At 40.3% G+C, this 21,718-nt stretch overlaps 2 protein-coding genes across 2 annotated transcripts in view; one reads left to right on the top strand and one right to left on the bottom strand.

The window, feature by feature from the left end:
• The window catches only part of Rabl3 (RAB, member of RAS oncogene family like 3), a 31,137-nt gene extending 30,478 nt beyond the window's left edge, over positions 1-659 (bottom strand). The window contains exon 1 of the mRNA XM_051191453.1: positions 512-659. Coding sequence (XP_051047410.1) covers positions 512-557 — 46 coding nt within the window. The 5' untranslated portion in view covers positions 558-659. The remainder of the gene's footprint in view (positions 1-511) is intronic.
• A 16-nt stretch (positions 660-675) lies between these two features.
• The window catches only part of Gtf2e1 (general transcription factor IIE subunit 1), a 33,329-nt gene continuing 12,286 nt past the window's right edge, over positions 676-21,718 (top strand). Inside the window, exons 1-2 of the mRNA XM_051191452.1 lie at positions 676-825; positions 4,643-5,117. Coding sequence (XP_051047409.1) covers positions 4,670-5,117 — 448 coding nt within the window. The 5' untranslated portion in view covers positions 676-825; positions 4,643-4,669. The remainder of the gene's footprint in view (positions 826-4,642; positions 5,118-21,718) is intronic.

Genomic DNA, 21,718 nt, shown 5'->3' with positions numbered 1-21,718 from the left:
GAGAATAAGGAAGAAGGAAATCTAATGATTACCATCTAATATCACATTGCAAGCTACAGCTTACATACTGGGTTCGCACCAGTTTGCCTCACTTTTATCATCTGTAGAATGGAGTTACAGGTCTGATTTTAGAATTAAAGACGCTGATACGTCTCAGTGTATTCTTAGTATATATTTTACTTAATGAACAAAGTTTTCTGAAGGCGCGGTTTTACCAACTTCTGTCTGCCTAACAAGAGCGATACAGAAACTGACAATACACTCTCGTTTGGGAGACCAGGGTAATGAAAAGCAAAGGCAGAGAAAGCCCCGGGCTCCGCGACCCCCACCTCCCGCCACGCCACCACGTCGTCTAGAGCAAAGTCCTCTGGGAAGTGTAGTTTTAAGGTCTTGGAAAGGACTCCGGCCAGGGACCCAAACGCTAGGAAGCTGGTGGTTAAACAGCGAAGAGTGAGGGGTATCGGGTAGCTAGAGCGTGTCGGGAGTTCCAGGCGTGGGTTAAGCGGCTCACCTGAGTCTCCCAACACCAGAACCTTCACCCGATCCAGGGACGCCATCTTGCCACGATTTCCTGGAGGTTAACGCCCGTTCCTGGATTCTCAGCCAATCAGAGCAGGGTTTGAGGGCAGGGCCTACCACCTCATTGGTCGGCCAGAGCATGACTGACTTGATTGAAAGCTTCGCCGTGCGGATTAGCGGATGGTTTCCAAACTGGTCGCAGGAAATAGGCGTTTGTCCTTGTGTCGCCAGTGGCGTGGGCTGGCTGAAGCCGGTAGTTGATGTGCTGAGGGCGGCTGTAGTGGGAGTGTTCGAGCATCCGCGTGGGTAAATCTTATTCTCTGATCCTTGTTCCCGGTTTCTGACTTGCGTGGTATTACATGGTTTCTTCTGTCCGCCCCCACCTTCTCTAGTCCCCTCTCCTCGACCACCCTCTCTCCTTGGTGCTCTTCTTAAGTCTTCCAAAGAATCATTACCCGGGAGCGGCCCTTGTGCGACCTCGGGTAGGACGGGCTCGGCGGCGTCGACCGTGGTCCGGGAGACCCCTGGGAGCGCCTGAGGGACTGTGGGGTCTAGGGGTCTGCACACTCCTGGGCACAGCTGGTGGAGGGCACCTGGGTCCGGAGCTTGCTCCGTCGTGGGCCCCTTACAGTACGAAGGGATAGAGAGTTCGTGAAGTACAGTAACACGTTCTCCTAGAACTCGCCAAGTAGTACTTTGAAATAGTCTTGGGTATCCTGCACCCACTTAGTTCTTTTATCCTCCGCTCTTCATCCTTATACAAATCACACATTTAATTTCGTAACTCCTTGCTTAAAGGAGTTACAAGTTTAAAAAGAAAAGGATGGCTTGTGTGTGTTATTGTTGTGGATGCAGGTATGGAACAAGTGAATTAATTCTGTGGAAGCTGGCAGGATGGATATGGTACAAGAACACGTGTCCAGAAGATGTATTGAAAGTTTGGTTTGAGGACTTGAGTGGCTTATGCTACTTATGCTAGGTGCTAGCCCTGGTGAACGAGGTGAAGTTTCTGCAGGTAGAAACTGTACAAATTCTGAGGCATTGTGGAGGAGAGCATTAGATGCTACTGTTGGGAATTTAGGAAGGCCAGGAAAACATCACCTAAAGCCTAAGGACATCAGGAGAAAGGTTTGGACTTGGCTTTGAGGGCTGGGGGAAACGGTGTGTGGACATGAGGCCAACTATGGCAAAAGCAGAGTGATTTCTACTTTGTTTCTCCCAGCTCTATACCTGGGGCACCGTAGTCCTTAATTGTTTGTACAGTTAGACTATAGGTCTCGACTGGGTAGGGTGAAGTTGGGAGATGCCCCCTTACTATGACGAGAGAATGAGATGAAGACCGGTAGCTATTACACCAAGAAGGCACCATAGACCAGAGAAGTTATGTTCTTAAGTCTCAACTGCTATAGGAACTAGCAGATGTAGGAATGTGGACTCACTTTTCACTTAACTTCCAGTTTTCAAGAGGAGTGGGACAATGAAATTTATATGCACTCAAGATTTTTCATTGTTGGCAGCGGATTCATAAAATGTTCAAAGCATCTCGTATGGGCTTCCAGTTTCAGAACTTGACCTAAGTAGCTTACACCCAGAGGCTGAGTAATCTTGATTCATCCTGATTGGGGGACTAAGTGGTGAAGGAGCAAAGGCCCTGGTCAGGAAGGGGGATTTAAAATTTGGGATTTTTGAACTAGGTAGCCCACCTGAGTTCCAATTTCATTAGTTCAGCCACCTTGTGTGTATCTTCAAAGAACTAGCATGGTATTTCATCAATGACAGGGTTCTGAAAGGGGTGTTAGCATGCACTTTCTCTCCTTACAGTGGCTTAAAACAGCTACTTAGGATTTTCCCCTCCTCGTCTATTGTTGGGTCCTTTTGATTTTGTTTCGTTCCTGTATTACATTTCTGTTATCTTGTCCTTGCAGTTCTTCCCTTTCTTCCTAAGTTTAGGATTTACTACTCCAGCTCCTGATAGAACCACAGTATCACTTCATGTCATCAGCTCGCTGACGTAAGGATCAGTTAGATGGGGGATTTTGTTCTGAATGCCAATAGTTCATTTGAACTTATATACTAACACTGAAGCAGAGCATGTTATGTTAATTATCTGATTTAATTCATACATTAATTGTGTGAGAAAGGCACTTTAATTTTGTATGTGAAGAAACCGAGGCTGTGGGTTTCTGGGGCCTACATTAAGAAATTGACCTGGAATTTCCAAGCCTAAACTATTGACTATAAAAGTCTTGATGTCCCTCTTTTGCACTGGTCTTCAAGACCCCTGGAGGTATATCTGACAATGGAAACAGGCTGAACAGCAAGTCATACAGTGATCTCTCCATACAGGATGTTCATTTGCAGGATGCAAATTGCCATGGGACAGATTGGAGTGATTAGCAAGGAACTTTGTTGCATATTAGAGTAATCTAAAGGGATTTTTAACATTAGAGACATTCCTAATCTGGAAATAGGCCTAGGGTTACTTAGTATGCTTACAATACTGTCTAGATGATTCTGCTTTGCAGTAGAGTTGAGAACCAATGGTCTGAATCTTAAGAGTGTGCGAGGGCAGGAACAGAGGAGAGTAAAGTAATAAAAGGTGATACAGAAAATGATGGGCCATGCTGACATTCATCTGGCCTTTGGTCTTTTGGATGTTTCTGAAGCCATATGTTCTATTCTGTCAGCTACTGGGCATGTAAAACAAAAAGCAAAATATGGTTTTAAGTACACTGTGTAGACAAATTTGGAAGGAGATCAAAATGTATCTGATACTGTGCTATGACTCTGATTTGGTAATGAACCCAGATATTCTAAAATATCTAGGGTGACAGAGAGAGGCGCCAGGACTGTGGGTTTACACCTAGTGAGTCCAGGTGCTACTTTTGTTATCTGCACGTGTGTACGGTTATGACTGAGTTCGGTGGTTTAAAATATATATTGTAACTAACTTTCTTTTTATTTTTCCAATGTTATAGATATGGCCCATAAAAAGTATGTACATTGGTTATTTAGGACTTTATAGTATAATATTGCAGATATTATTTCTTACAGAAAGAAGTATTACATCTGGTAGGATTGGTTACTTCAGAGTTCAGATTAAAGGTGCAGTTGAAAACTGGCATTAATAACTGGCTCATAGAAATAGTTCAGCAGGATGTCTGTTAAAGTTTTTTTTCTGTATCATACAGAAATTCCAGGGATAGCTGGCTAGTTTCAGTTTGGTCATATTAAAGTTATGTGAAAACAGCCCCAGTTAATAAGTCCTCTTAGGTATTACTTAATGTTTTTATTAATTGCAGTGCCCCATTTTTCCTTCTGAGAGCTTGAGATGTGTAAGGCTTTGAGTGCATACAGCAACCAAAATGCAGCCTGTGACGTGAGTCCACAGCCCAAGTGCTGTAACATGTATGTCAGAGACTTGGAGAGGACCGCTCTGGGCTGTGGCCCAGAAGTTAGATACTGTCAGCATCTGCTTTGTTCTTCAAGGGACTGAGTATTAAAGGACATCTTTTTACCCTCCTATTTTTTAAGACCTAGAAGGTGTTTACTTAATAATCAGATTTGACTTTCAAAGTTGGTAAAGCACTTTGGAGCTTAGCATTAATTTCCTTCGGTTATGACAGTCCTTAATTTTGTCATCCCAGCAGGCAGTTACTTATGTGTTTATTGTTTTGTGATTTCATTGTGAAAGTGTGACTGTGTGAAACATTCTTGAGTCTTTGCAGGAAAGTTTTACTGAGAAGAAATGAAGTTTAGGGTAATTGCTAGGAATCTCCGAGCATGCCATTAACAATAGTGAGCACTCTCAGAGGGTTTTTTGTTTCTCTTTGTGAAATAAAGTGGAGTTGATGTAATATATCATTGTCAGAAATAATAGTTTTTTGGGGGAATCCGGCACACTGTTGATCATAAAAGTAACTAAGGATTATGTCAACTTTTTAGGGGTGATATTTTGTGTATTATAGAGGAAAACCCTGGCTTTCTATTAAGTACTTAAGTGTTAGAACTCTTTTAAAGCAATGGCTGAATGCTTTTGTGGCACTTTAAGAATAATGAGGTGGTTGTAGATTATAATGATTATTGTGTCCTCATGCCTACTTATCTCCACCTCCATCCATAGAGTTGAAGTTGAAGCTTGCTGTTGAAGATGGCAGACCCAGATGTCCTCACTGAGGTTCCAGCAGCATTGAAGCGGCTAGCCAAGTATGTAATCCGGGGCTTTTACGGCATTGAGCACGTGTTGGCCTTAGACATCTTGATCCGCAACCCCTGTGTAAAGGAAGAGGACATGCTGGAGCTGCTCAAGTTTGATCGGAAGCAACTTCGATCTGTTTTGAATAATTTAAAGGGAGACAAGTTCATCAAATGCAGAATGAGGGTAGAGACTGCTGCAGATGGGAAAACCACGCGCCATAACTACTACTTCATCAATTACCGCACTCTCGTTAACGTAGTAAAGTACAAACTGGACCACATGAGGAGGAGGATTGAAACGGATGAGAGAAATTCCACCAATCGGGCCTCCTTCAAATGTCCTGTCTGTTGCAGTACTTTCACTGACCTGGAAGCTAATCAGCTGTTTGACCCTATGACAGGTGAGACTTACCCAGTTTATGAATCAAGTAAAGTAAGATGTGTGCTCTTTTTTTTTTTTTTTTTTTTTTCAGTTGTTCTAAGTTGTAAGCCAAGCTTTGCAGGAGTAAATAGGTGAATGTGAATCAGCTTACAGCCCTGCTGTCTTGGCTGGTTGACATACAGCTTTGAGACATTTTTGCGTTGTCTTTTTCCTTCATAGGGAAGTGTGCTTATCCGTGGAGTTTTCTCACTGATGGCTCTCCTGAACCTCCCTTTGCTTACTGCTGCAGCCTAATCTCAGGGTTGATTCTATACCTCTCTGAGGCTATTCTGACTTTACTTGTGACCTCATTCTTCAGCAAATTATTTTACTGTCTATTTATGCCCATCACTGACAGACAAGCTTATAAGCATATTGAAGGAGATCCCTGCACAGATTAGGCACAAACCACACCCTAACACCTGTTTTCACGGGAAAGAAAAGTTAAAGAGCCTGCTTTCTGACTCAGGCCAGCAGCAAATGACCTTGCAAGTGTAATTTCTAAGAGGAGAAAAAGGGGAGATGTGTGTTAGAATGAGCTAGGATGCAGTGGTGAAGGAGAGAGGGGGTGGGGCAGGGCTATTTGTCCTGGAGTGACTAAAGACCGAGTGCCTCTGGATAGAGAGGAAATAGACAGACTTGGCTCATAGGAAAATGGTGGCTATAAAGGTAAAGGTAAAACACCCTGTGTTGGGATAAGTTGTTTAATTTTAATTGGGCATGCTAATTAGGTGACCCAAAGGGGTCTTTGGATAGCTGGATTTTTGTAGTAAGCCTCAGGAGGAGGACGTGGCCAAATAAGGGAATAGACTTTGGTGGCTGGCTTTAAGAATGTAATCTAATGGTTTTTATCAAGGCAGAGGGAATGGGGGAGAAGAGCAAGGCCTGTCAGAGTTATGTTTGCTAGGCCTGGACTGGCCAGAGTCCCTGCACGTATGACACAATATGCTTAAATGCTTTGCTAGTGGATATATATTGTGCCAGCAGGAGTGTGTAACTAGGACATGTGATCTGCATTTAGGGGAGGACTTTAGAGGGAGGAATAGTTGAGACCTAAAAGATTAAATGAGAATTAGCCAGATCAAGTAAGAGGGGAACCTTTTTTAATTTAATAAATGGATCAATAATTTAGATCAATTAATGGAAGACAATTGTTAACAGCATGTATGACTTGCCTCATTTATCAGATACTTTAAGAATTTGCATTAACACAACTTATGAACCATGTTTTCCAGATTTTTCCAAAAATATAGTATAGCTGGCATTCATGTGAGAAACATTAAAGTACTGGGTTAAATGGTTATTTTTAAGTTAAACTAGGCATGACAATTTTTGTCAAATACTAGGACCAGTTTTGTCTTGTTACCTTGCAGTGGGCTTAGGAAAGGGTTTTGTGGTTTTTGTCATTTCTTTTTTGAGACAAGATCTCACTGTATGCTCAGGCTGCAACTCACTATGTTGACCTTGAACTCCTGTTGAGCCTTTTGCCTTAGGCTCCCGAGTGCTGGAATCCTAGACCCTTACCTAGTACATTGTTTGCTTTTTGTTGTTGTGATAACGCAGCATGTCCCAAACTGACTTGTGGAAGAGTTTCTCTTGGTTTACAGTTCCAGAGGGAGAGTCTGTGTTGGGGAAGAAGGTATGATGGGAGGCGGTTGGAGCAGCAAGGCTAAGATATTATGTCTTCATTAACATGCAGCAAGCAGAGGGAGCTAATTGTAAGTGGTTGATGCTATAAACTCTCCAAGTCTGGCCCCAGTGACATACTTCCTCTGGTAAGGATCCACCTCTTACAGTTAACCTCCCTAGATGGTGTCATCAGCAGGATGTCAAGTATCAAATATTTGAGCCTGTAAGAGACCTAACTAGGAGAACTCTTTGCTTATTTATTTATTTATTTATTTATTTATTTATTGTTATTTCAAGACAGAGTCTACACTCTAGCCAAAGATGACCAGGAGCCCACTATGTCACTCAACCTAGCCTTGAACTCTTAATGAGCCTACTTCAGTCCCCCATTCCTGGGATTATAGGTGTGAGGTACAATGTTTGGCTGTGTGATATTGACCATAAGAAAATCTTGTTAACTATCTTGGGCGTAAGCATTGTTTGAGTATACCAGAGGAATTTCTAGAATTTACCTGGAGCTTGTCATAAATAGGCTTGGGATTTTTGCCATTTACTCAACCAGGTTTCTTGCTGAAGTTTGAGGTTCCAGTTTTGTGTTTTGTTGTTATTGTTGATATGACAGTGGACTTGTCTTATTGTATTGGATGGCAGTGAAAGGTGTTATCTAGTTCCTCACAAATATAATCTGTAGTAACATGTTTCTACATTTATTCATCATTTGAGTCCTATTTAATTTTTATGAAACTTCCTAAAAAATCATTAAGGTAATTGATCCCTGCTGCTCTTTGAATTTCACTCGTGATTAGGGTGAATGAAATTAGGTGTTTGGGATAGGCTTTGGGAAAGTTGTCTTGATTTATGAGTCTAGCTAGAGTTATTAGCATGAATGAGCAGATGTAGGATAAAGGCATGAAAAGATTTTCTGAAAGAAAAGTAAAGGTGAGGTGAGTGTTGGGTAGCTAGTCTGAACAAAGACAGCATTTTCAGTACGAGGTCGCTAATCAACATGAATGTAGGAAGAAGGGGTGTGGGAGAGCAAGACAAGCCTCTTAACCCTTGATGTCACCCAGAACAGAGCACTTTCAAACCCTTGTGCTAAAGTTCAGTTGATGGCTTTTTGCTCATGGTGCGATCTGACTTAGCACAACTGAAAATCTATTATCAAGCAAGGACTCTTGTTCGTGAATGTACTTGCCACCTGATCATAATGTGACTTTTATTGGGCTTTACAGAAGAACAAAATGTACTGATTGGTTGATTCTGTGTGTTAATTCAGAGGTAATAAGTGTGTGTGTGTGTGTTTATTCTTAAACTACTAAAATGTTGATATTTTCCCTTTATCTGTACTTGGTCTTTAGAAACCATTGTGGGGTCCCCCACCCCCTTTGCTTCCTTCTTGTTTTGTTTAGTTTTTATCTCTTCTACCTTCATTATGGAGAAAATGGGAAGTAAACATACATACGGCAGGGGTGCAGGGCCCTCACTCTGATAATATTTATGCACTGTTTACATTTGTGCTCAGTAGATTTCATTCTAACCTCAGTTCTGCACTCTGAGATTTATTGATACTGGAGATTAATGATTTCTCTGATCTAATATTGGCGATGACTGAGGGGCTTCTTTTGTTCCCTTGTTTAGGTTTTGAGAGAGGGACTCAGGTAGCCCAGACTATCCTTGAACTTGCTGTGTAGCTGCAGATGATCCGATTCCTGTTCCTTCTGCCTCTACCTTCTGAGTGCTAGGAGTATAGGCTGTGTCATCCACTAGCTAAGTAATGGACCTGAGAGCTTCCCTTTCTATTTCTTCCTCAGCAATTCTAGGTTGAACGTGATTATTTTGGCTATCAAGGAACATTCAGTAATTGGATTTGGAGCCTTCCATACTTATATACTTTTGGTGAAAGGTTCCTAACTCAAAGTATGGGCAGCTCTTTGCCAATGAATAAAAGGAAGTAGTAACTCCTAGATGAACTCTCCAGGAGCATAGGGAATTCTGTATTCAATGAGTAAGGGTTATCTTACTGTAAATTCATGTATAGGCCAGTGATCTCCTACTCTAGTTTTTTCTTACCCTTTCTTCCTTTTCCTACTGGTTTGTGGATTTTCTCCATATTTGCAATTTATGCTTTACCTTTGGTCTTCCAGGGTCCAACTATAAATGTTTGGTATATATAGATCCTTTTTTACTTCTCTCCCCACCCCACCCCCACCCCCCCCCCCCGCATAAGGAGTAAATTTTTCTTGCCGGCCTGGACCCACCATGGCGCCAGCCCCAAATAACACACAGTGACTCTGTATAGATATAATTCTGTTGGCCTGTTACTTGTTTCTTATTGGCTAGCTCTGTCTTAATTATTAACCCATTTCTATTATCTAAGTATTTCCACATGGTCTCATCTTACCAGGGAGTGAGTGGGGCCGGCATCTGGTCTCTCCAGTCTCTCCATTTTGCCTCCTCCCTACTACTTCCTCGAATCCTCCTTGTCTCCTAGTCCCGCCCATCTTGCTTTCCTATTGGCCAACAGTGCTTTATTCATTAACCAGTATGAGAAGCATATATACATAATGGCATCTCCCATCATCTCCTCTTTTCTGTCTAAATAAAAAGAAGGGTTTTAACCTTAACAAAGCAAAATATATAACACAATATTTATCAAGTAAGAATCACAGTTAACAGTATTTAGTCCATTAACATCTAGTAAGATTTGAAGAAAATATTCCATCATCCTATTTTTGTGTGTCTAAAGTCTATGTAACTTATCTTTAATCCTAACTAAGGAAAACTATAACCATAACTATTTATTTGTCTTCAACTCCCTCAAAGACCACAGAAGGATAATCTATAAACTCTAGAAATGATAGAGACATTTTGCCTTGTCAGTCACCTGAAGTTCTGTAATGTTCCATCTTCAGCCTATAGGCCATATTGTGTCTAGCACACTCCTCAGCAAAAGAGGAAACTAAACTGTCTACCTGTATTGGCAGTTTGTCAATCACTTTTCTCTGTGTCCTGCAGAATGTCTGGCAGACTCTTCCATGAAGCAGGAACCCTGCAGCAATGTCCATCTTGCATCAGCAGTCACTTTCCTGTGGGTCCTGCATGTCCAGTTTATACAGCATAAAGTCAAACAGTCCAGACAAGAGCAGTATCTTGTCCAAATGGCTAGTCTTGACATATTGGAAGTAAGCTCCATAATGAGTTTCTTCTATGTCCATCTTCCTTTCTGACGCATTGTTGTTGCCAGGAGCATTTATGTCTCACTGTCAAGGAAAATCCTAAACCATTTTAAATGCTATATTCTGTAGGTATTTGAAAGGTTTGAAGAATGCCTATTTATCTCAAATACATGTCTGTATATCTAGAAATCCTAACTCACCTTGCTATAAGTTTTGACTATTATAGGTAACAATCTATAATCTATACTGTTATACATTTTTAAATGAGCTATATAAACACAATACCTAAACAAGGGGAGAAATATACATATGACAAAATTGAACTTAAATTTGTGTCAATAAATGAAAATCCATTCCAAAACAAAGTATTCATATCTATACCATAATTCCCTTTTTACCTTTAAAAAGATTGGTTGTGGTCATTAAACATTTATAACCAACCCCATTTAAATGAAAACAAACATTTATAAACAGTATTTGGGAATTTGGGCGTTGTTCTTTCCAAACTACTTCCTGCTGGTAGGGGGCGCTGTCATGGGGGATCCTAAGAAGATGAAGAAATCCTGGCTGTAGTCTGCAAGGCTGCCTTGTTCACGCTGTTTTGAATGTTGGATCGCCAGGAACTCTGTTTCAAGGGGTCTGGCTTGATCAAACCACATTAGTCTGGAAGGAATCCACAGCGTTTCATTTTCTGTGGAAATAAAAATAGGAATCCTTTTCCCCAGTAACTTGACCCTAGATTTAAATTTTGAAATCAAAGCATTTTTAAAATATATAAATTGAATTAATCCAGCAGCATTTCTTTTATCAGTTGTTGTTATTTCCTCAGCAGTCAAACAATTAAAGACAGCAGAATAGCGTATAGTATCCATAGTTTCTCTGTGCTTTCCATCTTTACTTGGCTTTTTTATTATTCTGTTTCTGTTCTGTTGTTTCATTTTTTGAGACAGGGTTTCTCTGTGTAACTCTTATCTGTCCTGGAATTCACTCTGCATACCAGGTTTACTTTGCTATCACAGAGGTCTGCTTGCCTCCGTCTCCCAAGTGCTGGGATTAAAGGCATGTGCCACCACACCTAGCTTCTAGCTGTATTTTTAAAACCATTTTATTCCTTTTCTCTCTCAAGCCTACATATATTTTAGAACACACTTAAACCTTTAGTGCTTTTTCTTAATATGAATCTGTCTTTACTGTAAATCTTTATCTTTTTCTGGCCACGAGTCTTTTATCTGGTAAACAACAACATTGCTAAAATGAAAGTCAAAGCTGTGTTAGCTGTGGTCTTTCCAAGATGGCGGGTACTTTTACCACCAGAACTGAGAGCTGTGGTCACTGCCTTGGTCTACGCTGCACCCAGCACCATGCTGTCGGCTTGGAGATGTGGTCACTGCCATTGCCAGCTCTCGTACACACCATTCAGTTGCTAGCAGAGCTCTTTAAAAGCCTTGCGGTTTTTTGCCGCTTATGCTGAGTCAGGAAACCTCCCTTAAAGGAGCCACGCAAATCTCTGCTTGAATCTAGCTAAACAGAATCCAACCAAGAAAAATGCTGCTACCAAGAAGCCTTGCGAAGCTCTTATTAGCCACGTTGCGGCGCCATATGTTTTGAGTAAGGTTTTTCCGTCAGTCTGGTCCCACTGCCACGCTAGCCCCAAATAACCCACAGAGACACTGTATTTGATATAATGCTGTTGGCCAGGTACTCATTTCTTATCGGCTAGCTTTGTCTTTATTATTAACCATTTCTGTTAATCTAAGTATTTCCACATGGTCTCATCTTATTGGAGAGTGGGCCCGGACCTTTGTTCTCCAGTCTCTACATGCTGACTCCTCCCTACTACTTCCTATTTCCTCCTTGTCTCCTAGTCCCTCCTCTCTTGCTTCCCTATTGGCCAACAGCCAACAGTGCTTTATTCATTATTCATAAACCAGTATGAGAAAACATATTTACAGAATGACATCTCCCATCACCCCCCCCCAATTTGGAGTAGTTTTCAATGTGACCAGCATTTAACAAGCAACACAACTTGGTTATCCACACAGTTTATGTTTGAGAATTGTGCAATGCAGTTGCAAAAAGAAAAAATCCTAAAGATGTTTTAAGTAAGTTTATGGTTTTTTTATTGGACTGCATTCATAGGTAGCATATGGCTGGTGGGATGCAGGCTGGACAAGCCTGGTAGTCTTTGCCCACCACTTCTGGGCTTCAGAAGTTTAATCGGACAAAAATAGCTGTTTCAGTTCCAGAAATATGGGGAGGTTATATAATTAAAACAGACATGATATGAAATCCCTCAGATCAGCAGAATAGCATCTTGTGGTTCCTAACTGCATGTTTTAGATTTAGCAAGCTTTCTAACAATGTAAATAGACTTAGTATTTCTATCTTAACACTCTCAGCTACATGTGATGTAGTTAATGGCACTTCTGAGTTAAGTTTAGCAACATGTGTTATTCTCTTTTTATATGTTGGGGTTAGATGGAATGGAAATAGCTTATGTTTTCCATTTTTAAATTAAAAATATGCACTCGTAGTTTCAGAGAATATTTTCAAGAAGGAAAAAAAGAAATCACCCAAACCACAGGCCTTTTTGTATCTTACCTATATTTATAATAGTAGCCTAGAATATTTTTGATCTCTTGGTTTCTTATTCTAGTATTCAAAATATAGTTAATAGGTCTGGTTTTCCCTGCCATAGCACGAGTACTTTGTTTTTGCATCTGTTATAAATAAGTTGCTTTGTATTCCTTTGTTTATATTGCATTTTATTCTTGCTAAAATTTTTCTCAATAGTAAAAATGTTGCAAAAAGAATGTAGTTTTGTGGCTTCTATAAATGCTTATGTGGCACTGTGGTTTTATTGTAAGTAGAATAAAATTCTCAAATGTTGGAATTAGAATTATGTAGGAAGCCTTTATTATAGATAACCTAGAGACCACAGAACCTCATCTTAAATAAACTCTGAGATAGGTGTAATTAGAAATTCTTAAAGGAATACATTTATTTAATAAAATCTTAAAATTGATGTTTAGAGATGATGTAGCTAAGTCATCAAATGATGTATGTATGGGTGCCACACTACATGCCTTTGTACTGTTGGATTTGGAAGATCTGCAAAGTAATGTCACAAGTCTAGGGATGTAAACAGTGCTAGGATGTTCTGCACAGAACATCAGGTATGTGTGAATCTTCACGGGGATTTAGCTTGTTTTCTCTGGCTCCCTGGAAAAGATACAATCAATTTTAAAAATAGTGTAAAGAAGTGTTTACTAGTTAAATAAAATCTTTAGTTAAATAACTCAAAAATAGCCAACAGTAACTGAGTATAGTGGTTCACACCTGTAATTCCCGTAGTCAAGAGGCCAAGATAGAATGATTGTCATCAGTTCAAGGCTAGCCTAAACTAGTTAAGTTCCAGGCTAATGAGTGAGATTCTGTCTCAGAGTCAGCAATGGGGATAGATCTCCTTTGTTGATGAGTTAGGAGTAATTTAGAATATTCAAGTAAACTTGACATCTAAGCTAGGATCCAACATTGTGAACCATCAACTCTGTTAGTGTTTGCCTGTACAGGACTGGTTACTTTTTCCTGTCTTCATCTCTTACTGCTTAGAGCAGGAGCTGTCTTGAAAGTAGTGTTTGCAGTTCCTGAAATTTGCATAGCACAAACTTAGAAGAAATCTAGGCTCATTTATTCAGTTGCTGAGTTCTCAGTCTTAGAAATCATGTGCAAGTTGTATTAATTAGAAAATTATGCTGAAAAACTACTCAAGTTCCAGATAGCCTGGTAAAAGCTGGGGCTGGTCATGCATGTCTGTAACCCTGCCCAGCATTGCAGGGTGAAGGGAGATCCAGGGGACTCACAGCCTGGCCAAAACAGCAAACTTTTAGTTCATGAGAGTGCCTCAAGGGAATAAGGCAGTGTTGGAGAAGAATGTCCAATGACCTTTCATCCATCTGTGTAAATGTGGGCCTGTGCATCTGCACATATTCACATGCACACATATGCATATGCCACACATATAAATAAGCACATTCAAAAAAGTTATAGAAATCCCAAACCTTTAGATTTTTTATTTTGAAATCATTTTTTAAATGATTTAATTTTGTGTATGTGTGTTTGTGTTGGGGAAGGGTATGTGTACATGAGTGCAATACCTGAGGAAGCCAGAAGGGGGTATCAGTGACCCTGCAGTAGGAGCAATGGGGGCTTGTTATGTTAAGCCACCCAGTGGTGTGGAATCTGGCAACAAACTCAGCCTCTGCCAGAGCAGCATCTCCTCTTAACCTCTGAACCATCGCTCTAGCCCCCAAATTATTTGCTTGTTTGTTTTGAGGCAGGGTCTCACTGTGTGGACTTGGCTGGCCTGGAACTTGCTATGTAGACCCAGCCCAGCTTCTGCCTGAGAGCTGAGATTTAAGTCATTCGTGACCATGCCTGGCTTTTGATGTTAACAGTTTGAGAGCTCTACTTTTTTTTTTTTTAATTTATATTTTATGTATGGATGCTCTACATATATGCCTGCAGGACAGAAGAGGGCATCAGATAGTATTAAATGGTTGTAAGCTACCATGTAGTTGATTGGACTTGAACTCAGGACCTGTGGAAGAGTAGCCAGTATTCTTAACTGCTGAGCTACCTCCCCAGTTCACAGAGCTCTAGTTTTAGAATATATTTATTTTTTATGTTGATGCTGACATAAGAACTAACTTACATGCGAAGAGTTGCATTTTGGTTCTGATTCTGGCATAATATTCATTTGATTATTGTCTTTCAAATATGTCAAAACCTCAGACTTCCTGCTTGGCCACTGTATTTAGAGGTGAATTTGATTGGAGCCTAATTTAAAAAACATATTGCAAACTTTAGTAGTCATCTTAAGTACTATAGTTCACGTTGTCATTTTTCCTATTCTTCCCCAAGGCATGCTACATTTCCCCCCTCTTTATAATGTGTTCTAGAGCCTGGGAATAATTGATGGTTAGGCTAGCTAAATGTCCATTTGTGGAAGGACAAAAGCCAGCTTTCTTGATAAATTCAGTTTGGGGGTAGAGATTATATTTTGTATATCATCAGTACATTTAAATCTTCTCAGTTTCAAAAAATGCTAAGCCTATCCTATTTTGGCCTTTTATGTACATATTTATTTTTGTAGTGCTATACAATGAATTAAGGGATGAATTTATTTTTATGATAGGTACACTAATTATGAAATATATAACTATGTTGCTGTCATGTGTTAGATAATCGTATTTTTTTTCATCTATGTTTGCATATCTAAACTGAAGCCATTTGTGTTAGGAAAGTAGTTTGAAAATTGGACAGAATAAAAGGTGGCTCTTTGAGATTTCAGTATTTGAATTAATAGTTTTGATATATGTATTCCCCTAACTGAACTCTTAAAGCTTGTAACAAAGGAATGGACAGTGCTTTGAAGAAGTAGGTAGTAGCCAGGCACTCCTAAAGAGTGCATCCGTCAGGTCATGGCAATTGTCCCTTCAGTGCTCCCAGACCCCTGTACTCAGAAAGGTCAGTCCATCAGCGTTCATAAGGTCTCTCAGGTTTGGGACTGTTTTGCCCTGTACCACACTCACAGCAGCTATCTGATCTGTATCTTGTGAGCATCAGTGATGCCTGTCCTTACCTTTTCGCAGGAGCCGTCCTCACTGCCCAAACCCCCGTAGGCTTCCTCCCCTTCTTCTTTGAAGTGTCCACTCATAGGTATCAGAGGCGACTTCCTTGAATTCCTGGAATATGAAATGAAGCGTTATCTTATCCTCCACTATTTTTTCTCTACCTTCCTTCCTTTTCCTTTTTCTGTAATACTTATCCGTATTTGATAATACTTATTTGTTTATTTTATCCTGCCTGCCGGCCAGGGAGATAGCTCAGAGCAGGATTGGCTGGATTTAAGAAAGCCTAATGTGGAAAAGTCATGGGGACATCACACCTATTGCTCTTGGTTGAGGCCTCTGTGCAGTAGTCATGTGATCTCCCTGACCAGCCTTGAGGATGTGGGCTGCATCATGACTCGCTGTAGCACTGCACTTTAACAAAGTATGTGGACCTATTTTGACTTTTAAATTTAATCTGTGTAACTTCTTAAAATTTAATTTCTTTTTTAATTTTTAAAATTTAAAAGTGAAGGAAAAATGGCTAAATACTCTCCCAGTCTGATGGACACCTCTGATAAATCTTCGACCGGGAGGTACTGATGGATAGATAGATGGCCCTTTGTCCGCAACTGGAGGAGGAGAGAGGAATGCTATCCTCGGCAGTTAATTGTCTGGGGCTTTGACTCTTGCTACCTCTACCCCTAAGTGTAATCATTTGCTCTTGCTGCTCCTGTTCTCGGTTATGAGTGTCCCAAGCACTGCCTTGTCAATCAGAGGAGGGCAAACTCAGCACTTAAATTCTCCTCTGCTTCCTGACTTGTGTTGACCTTTTTGGCTGATTTTCTTTACCCCTTTGTTCTAAGTTCTTATCTCTCATCTTCTCCATTCTGAATTCAGTTTTGTTCTTATATTGAAGTGTGACATGCCTTCATTACAGAGCTAGGACATTACAGAACTATCAAATAAATGGCCCTAAAATCTTCTGAAATGCCTATTTGTAAAAGTGTCTTTTTCTCCCTATTTCAAACGCCTATTTGCAACTGGATTTACTTTGATCCTTCTGGCAAACATAATAGGTTAACGGTCAGCTAAGTAAATGCCAGCCATGTGATGGGCACTTAATGCTTGTTAAATTCTTTGATACAATTTCTTCCTTTTTCTGTTCCTTCTTAAGAAGAGGACTTAGTATCTACATGGGAAAGTTTGTGAGATTAGAGCTGGCAGAGATGATGAGTTGGAGAAGGGGTATATAATTCTGATGGTGCAGTGAGTTTAGTCTTTTGAAGCAGATAGATTTGTGTTTTGAATCCAAAATGTAATCCTGTAAACTTAGTATCTGTAAGCCTTTATTCTATAAATAGCTTTCTTCTTTAATAGTTTGTGAGAATAGATAACTCCTTTTCCTTGTCAGTCCCATCATTGTCAAACTTTGTCCACAGAATTGCATAGCTTTCATTTTCTCTCTGCTCCCACATTGTTAAGATCTGACTTGCATGTTCTCTCTAGTGTGGCTTGGCTTCAGTTTTTTTTTTTTTTTTTTTCCCTGTTTGTTTGTTTGGTTTATTTTTGTCTTTTATGTGGGAAAGATGGAAATGGGCACTGGGTTTTCAATTCCAATTTCTTCTCCTGTATTTGACAGTCAGTCCTTACGGCTTAGTACAGAATGGTTTAGCCACATGAAAAGTTTTCATTAATGACTAATAGCAGTTCTCTACCAACCGTGTACGGAATTCTTTGTGGAACTTTGAAATTCATGTTCCTGTTCCCCACTCCAGACCTATTGTATCGGTGTTTCTGGATATGGCTTGGGTATTACTGCTACTAGAAAGATCAACATTTTTAAAATACTAGTTTTGATGCCTTATGTTCCTTCCAAACTTTTCCGTCACTAACGAATAAGTCAGAGTGAAGCTTAATGTTTAGAACACTCCTGTGATGATCCGGTGTGTCTCGTGAATCCCAGGTGTCACCATTCTCTTTGATAACTGCATTCCTACCCAACTAAAACTTTAGCTTACTTTACTACCTACTGATGATGGTCTGGGGCATCGTGATCTCCTTGCCCATGTTTCCTCAGTGTCTGGAATAAGCTTCTATCTTCTAAGTCCTGCCTCAGAAAAGTGTAGCTTTCTCATGGCCTTCTTTCTCATAAGTCTTCTTTCTCATGGCCTCGAAGCCACTGTCTTCTCTGCTAAAACACTCATGAGTGATCATTTCGGTCTCCAGATAACCTCCTTCTCTGTGAAACTTTAAGCTTATTGGTGACAGGTTCTTTGTGAATATCCCACCACCATTCTTAGAATGTGCTGAATTTACCTGGGCCTTCTCTCATAGATCTGATTTTGGAAAGCTAATTTGCATCTTCATAATGCTTAGAAAAGTTCATAAAAATGAGGATGGTATGGTAATGTGATGTCATTTTCCATAAAATATCATATTTCTACACTCGGCTTTTGACAGGCCATTCCTTATTTACAATGTGTGCTTTTATGATAACACAGGACTCAGATATTAGCCTAACTTTTCCTTGGGAAGTGTTGACCAGAAAGGGAACAGCTTTCCCTGGGATTCTTTTGTTAACTCTGTCTAAGATGGAGAGGTTCTGACTGATCTTTTAAAAATCTCACTTCAAGAATGTTTCTATAGCAAGTAGCCTTAAGTAATAAGAGATCATTGGTTCTAAAGCAACCAGTATTATCTTCCTCTGGAGCAAAGGGTAGCCTGATAAAGAGCATGCTTAGACTCTAAAGACTGGGGTTGAGTTCCCCAGAAGTGGCTGTGACCAGTCAAGGAAACTTTGATGGAAAATTTGAGGCACTGGATCTTGCAGAATTGATTAAACAGCAACCATGGTGGCCTTCAACACTCAAACATAAGACAATTGACACTCCTCTTCCTCTTCCTGTGCCCTTCTTTCTGTTGTGACAAATCTGAATGGCTTCCATAGGCCTTTTATGAGCTTGACATGTTGGGAAAGACAATAGATGTTAACTCTCCCAGTATAATCCTTACTACTTTGTCAGTGAGTAGCTTGGTATGAATGTTCCCTTTCCCCTATGTAAGATCCTTTTCCAAACTTCATTTGAACAAGCAGCACATAGTTACCTTAGTATGTGTTACATGGAAAGGAACCGAACACACTTGCCATTAAGCATGAAAGATTTTGTTACTTGGTGTGTGCTTTCTTTTTTAGTTGATTTTAGATTATAGAGAGAGCTCATCCTTCCTGGGGAGTGGATGGGGGATGGGATGGGGGGTTGGTGGGGATAATGGGAGGATGGGAGGGAGAGGGAACTGGGATTGGCATGCAAAATAGATTTATTAATTTAAATAAAAATTAATTTAAAAAGGAAAAATAAGATCGGGGCTCCTTTTTAACTTTGGGGTTTCTTTTCCTGTAACAAACTGTGTGTACAGTTTTCACCTGATCCTCTTATTCCTAATGTAGAAACTGAGGTTCAACAAACTGACTTAAGTAATTATGGTGACTGTACATACACTGGGTATATTAACAAGAAAGAAACCTAAGCCAGGCCTAATGGTGCTCCCCTGGAATCTCAGCTCTTGAAAAGTAGAGGCAGGAAGATCAGGAGTTCAGTGCCAGCCTTGATTACATACTGAGTTAGAGGCCAGCCTGGGTGGCATGAGACCCTGTCTCAAGCAAATAAACAACACCTTTAAACATCAAAGGAAACTATAGTTTTTATAGTCTCCCATCTTTTGTTCTGGGAGATGACATTACCCATACAATATTGGATATTAAATAAACATATAAACATGGAAATGCTGTTTTTTATTATACTGGGCAGTTCCACTCCTAAGAGAAACAATATTTCTGTCTTTGAAGGCTTCAAACAATCCAGCATCTACAAAATTATTGAATAGCTTGTTAGCTTGCAAGGTGGGTAAATCTCAAACTCTTCATAGTTTTTGATATAATATATAATATAAAAACCACCTCTGTCAAACTACAATGTGGCCATTCTTTAAGTAACTCTTGCAAAATCTTGATGAGGTTAGCTAGAATTCAGGTTTCTTATACATATATACATATAAAATCAATTTTCCTTTTTTTTTTCATGAAAATCAATTTATTCAAGTTAATGGAGTAGTACCCTGTGTTCTCTTATAAAGTGGTGATGTGAACAGTGCATTTGTATGCATGCTTGCAGGCATGCTCTTTTTTTTTCCCCCAGAAGTAACCTGTAATTTTATTACGGGAGCTACATTAGTAAGCATGTTGATTTATTTACTTGAATCTGAATAAATATTGCCCTCAAAAAAGAAGTGGGGTATTTGAGAGCCCAGTTCTTTTTCAATTCAGATACAACATTTTTAAAGATAAGTAAGCTAATAAACAGTAAGAATTGTATATTGGGTAGTGACATTGTCAAGGACAGCTGGAAGAAAGCCAGGGCTGTTGGGATGACTAGGACATGTTGAGATTTTAGGTAATGCTGCTGAGGGAGAACCTTCTGGGAGGCAGGGACTGTAGGAAAGAGCTGTGGTATGTCAGGAGGTCAGCTGCTCTGCTTTTGTGTTAACATGGAAGGAATGGGATGCCTTCCTTTAAAAGCAAAGTTTTATAAACTATTACACTAGGTAACATCTTCCAAAAGTACTTTTATTTCTCTTTGATAGTCTCTGTGGTTGACCATCTTCTGTCAGCTTCAGTCCTGTGTTGATGTGGGTGTTTTTAGTTCACCAGGTATTTGGGAGTTGACATTACTCTTCATGGATTATTTCTCACATATATTGCATACATTATGTTTTTATATTGAGAAGACACAGCTTGGAGCAGGTAGAGAATATTTAAAGCTGCCATACCATCAAGAACCTCTCTAAAATCCTTACTTGTCTTTTGTTACTGGTATGCTTTTCAGTTCTGGTTGACTTTAAAAAATTGGTCCTGTATTATTCTCTTGAGGCACCAGCCTGCCCTCTGCTTACATCATCTCTTGTTTTCATTTAATTATTTGTTTGCCAGTTTCCTCTCCTCCCAGTTCCTCCCCCCACTCTCCCTCTGTCCCCACCCCCAAATCCTCAGTTTCTGTTCAGGAAAGAGCAGGTCTCCCATGGATATCAACAAAAATGATATGGCATACCAAGTTTCAGTACAACTAAACACCTTTCCATGTATTAAGGCTGGGCAAGGCAACCCAGTATAAGGAATAGTGTCCCAAAAGCAAAAGTCAGAGACAGCCCCTGCTCCCACTATTAGGAGTCCCACAAGAGGACCAAGCTACACAACTGTCACATACATGCAGAATAACCATGCAGGCTCCCTGCTTGTCAGTTCAGTCTCCGTGAGCCCTTACGAGCCCAGGTTAGTTGATTCTGTGGGTTTCCTTGTGGTGTCCTTGACTCCTCTGGCTCCTGTAATCCTATAATCCCCCTCTTCTTCAGGATTCCCTGAGCTCTGAGTAATGTTTGGCTATGGGTCTGCATTTGTTTCCATCAGTTGCCGGATGAAGCCTCTCTAATGACAATTGGGTTAGGTACCAATCTGTGAGTTTAGGTATCATTACATTGACTTTTTCTTTTCTCCAGTTGTGTTTGGTTCTATCCTAGGTCTCTGGGTCATCCAGCACCTGTGGGTCCTGGTGCTCCAGGCAGTGTCAGGGTTGGGCTTAGTCTCCCAGCATGGGTTTTAGGTTACACCATTCCCCCAATCTCCAGTCCACCCTTACCGGAGCAGATCCCATAGGCAGGACAGACTGTAGGTTAAAGGCTGGATTGGTATCCCAGACCCTCCACTTGAGGTCTTAACCTGGCCACAGGAGATGGCAAGTTCAGGCTACATGAGCACTATTGCTAGGAGTCCCAGCTGGAGTCACCCTTGTGATCACTCATGTTCTCATCCCCTCCTGCCCGCTGTTCACTCATGAGATCTCTTCTAGTTCCCCTTTCCAGGGAGATCTGGACAACCCCTCCCCCAGCCCTCTTGTTAACCTAGTCTCTCTTGGTCTGTGGATTGTAGTGTAATTATCCTTTATTTTATAGATAACAGCCACTTATGAATGAATACATACCGTGTTTGTCTGGTTCTGGGTTACTTCACTAAGGATTTTTTTTCCCCCCAGTTCCATCCATTTGCCTGCAAATTTCATGATGTCATTGTTTTTAACAGCTGAGTAATAACTCCATTGTGTAAATATACC

This window comes from Phodopus roborovskii, unplaced genomic scaffold (assembly GCF_943737965.1).
Source record: "Phodopus roborovskii unplaced genomic scaffold, PHOROB, whole genome shotgun sequence".
Lineage (NCBI taxonomy): Eukaryota > Metazoa > Chordata > Mammalia > Rodentia > Cricetidae > Phodopus > Phodopus roborovskii.
This window is presented reverse-complemented; position numbering and strand designations above follow the sequence as displayed.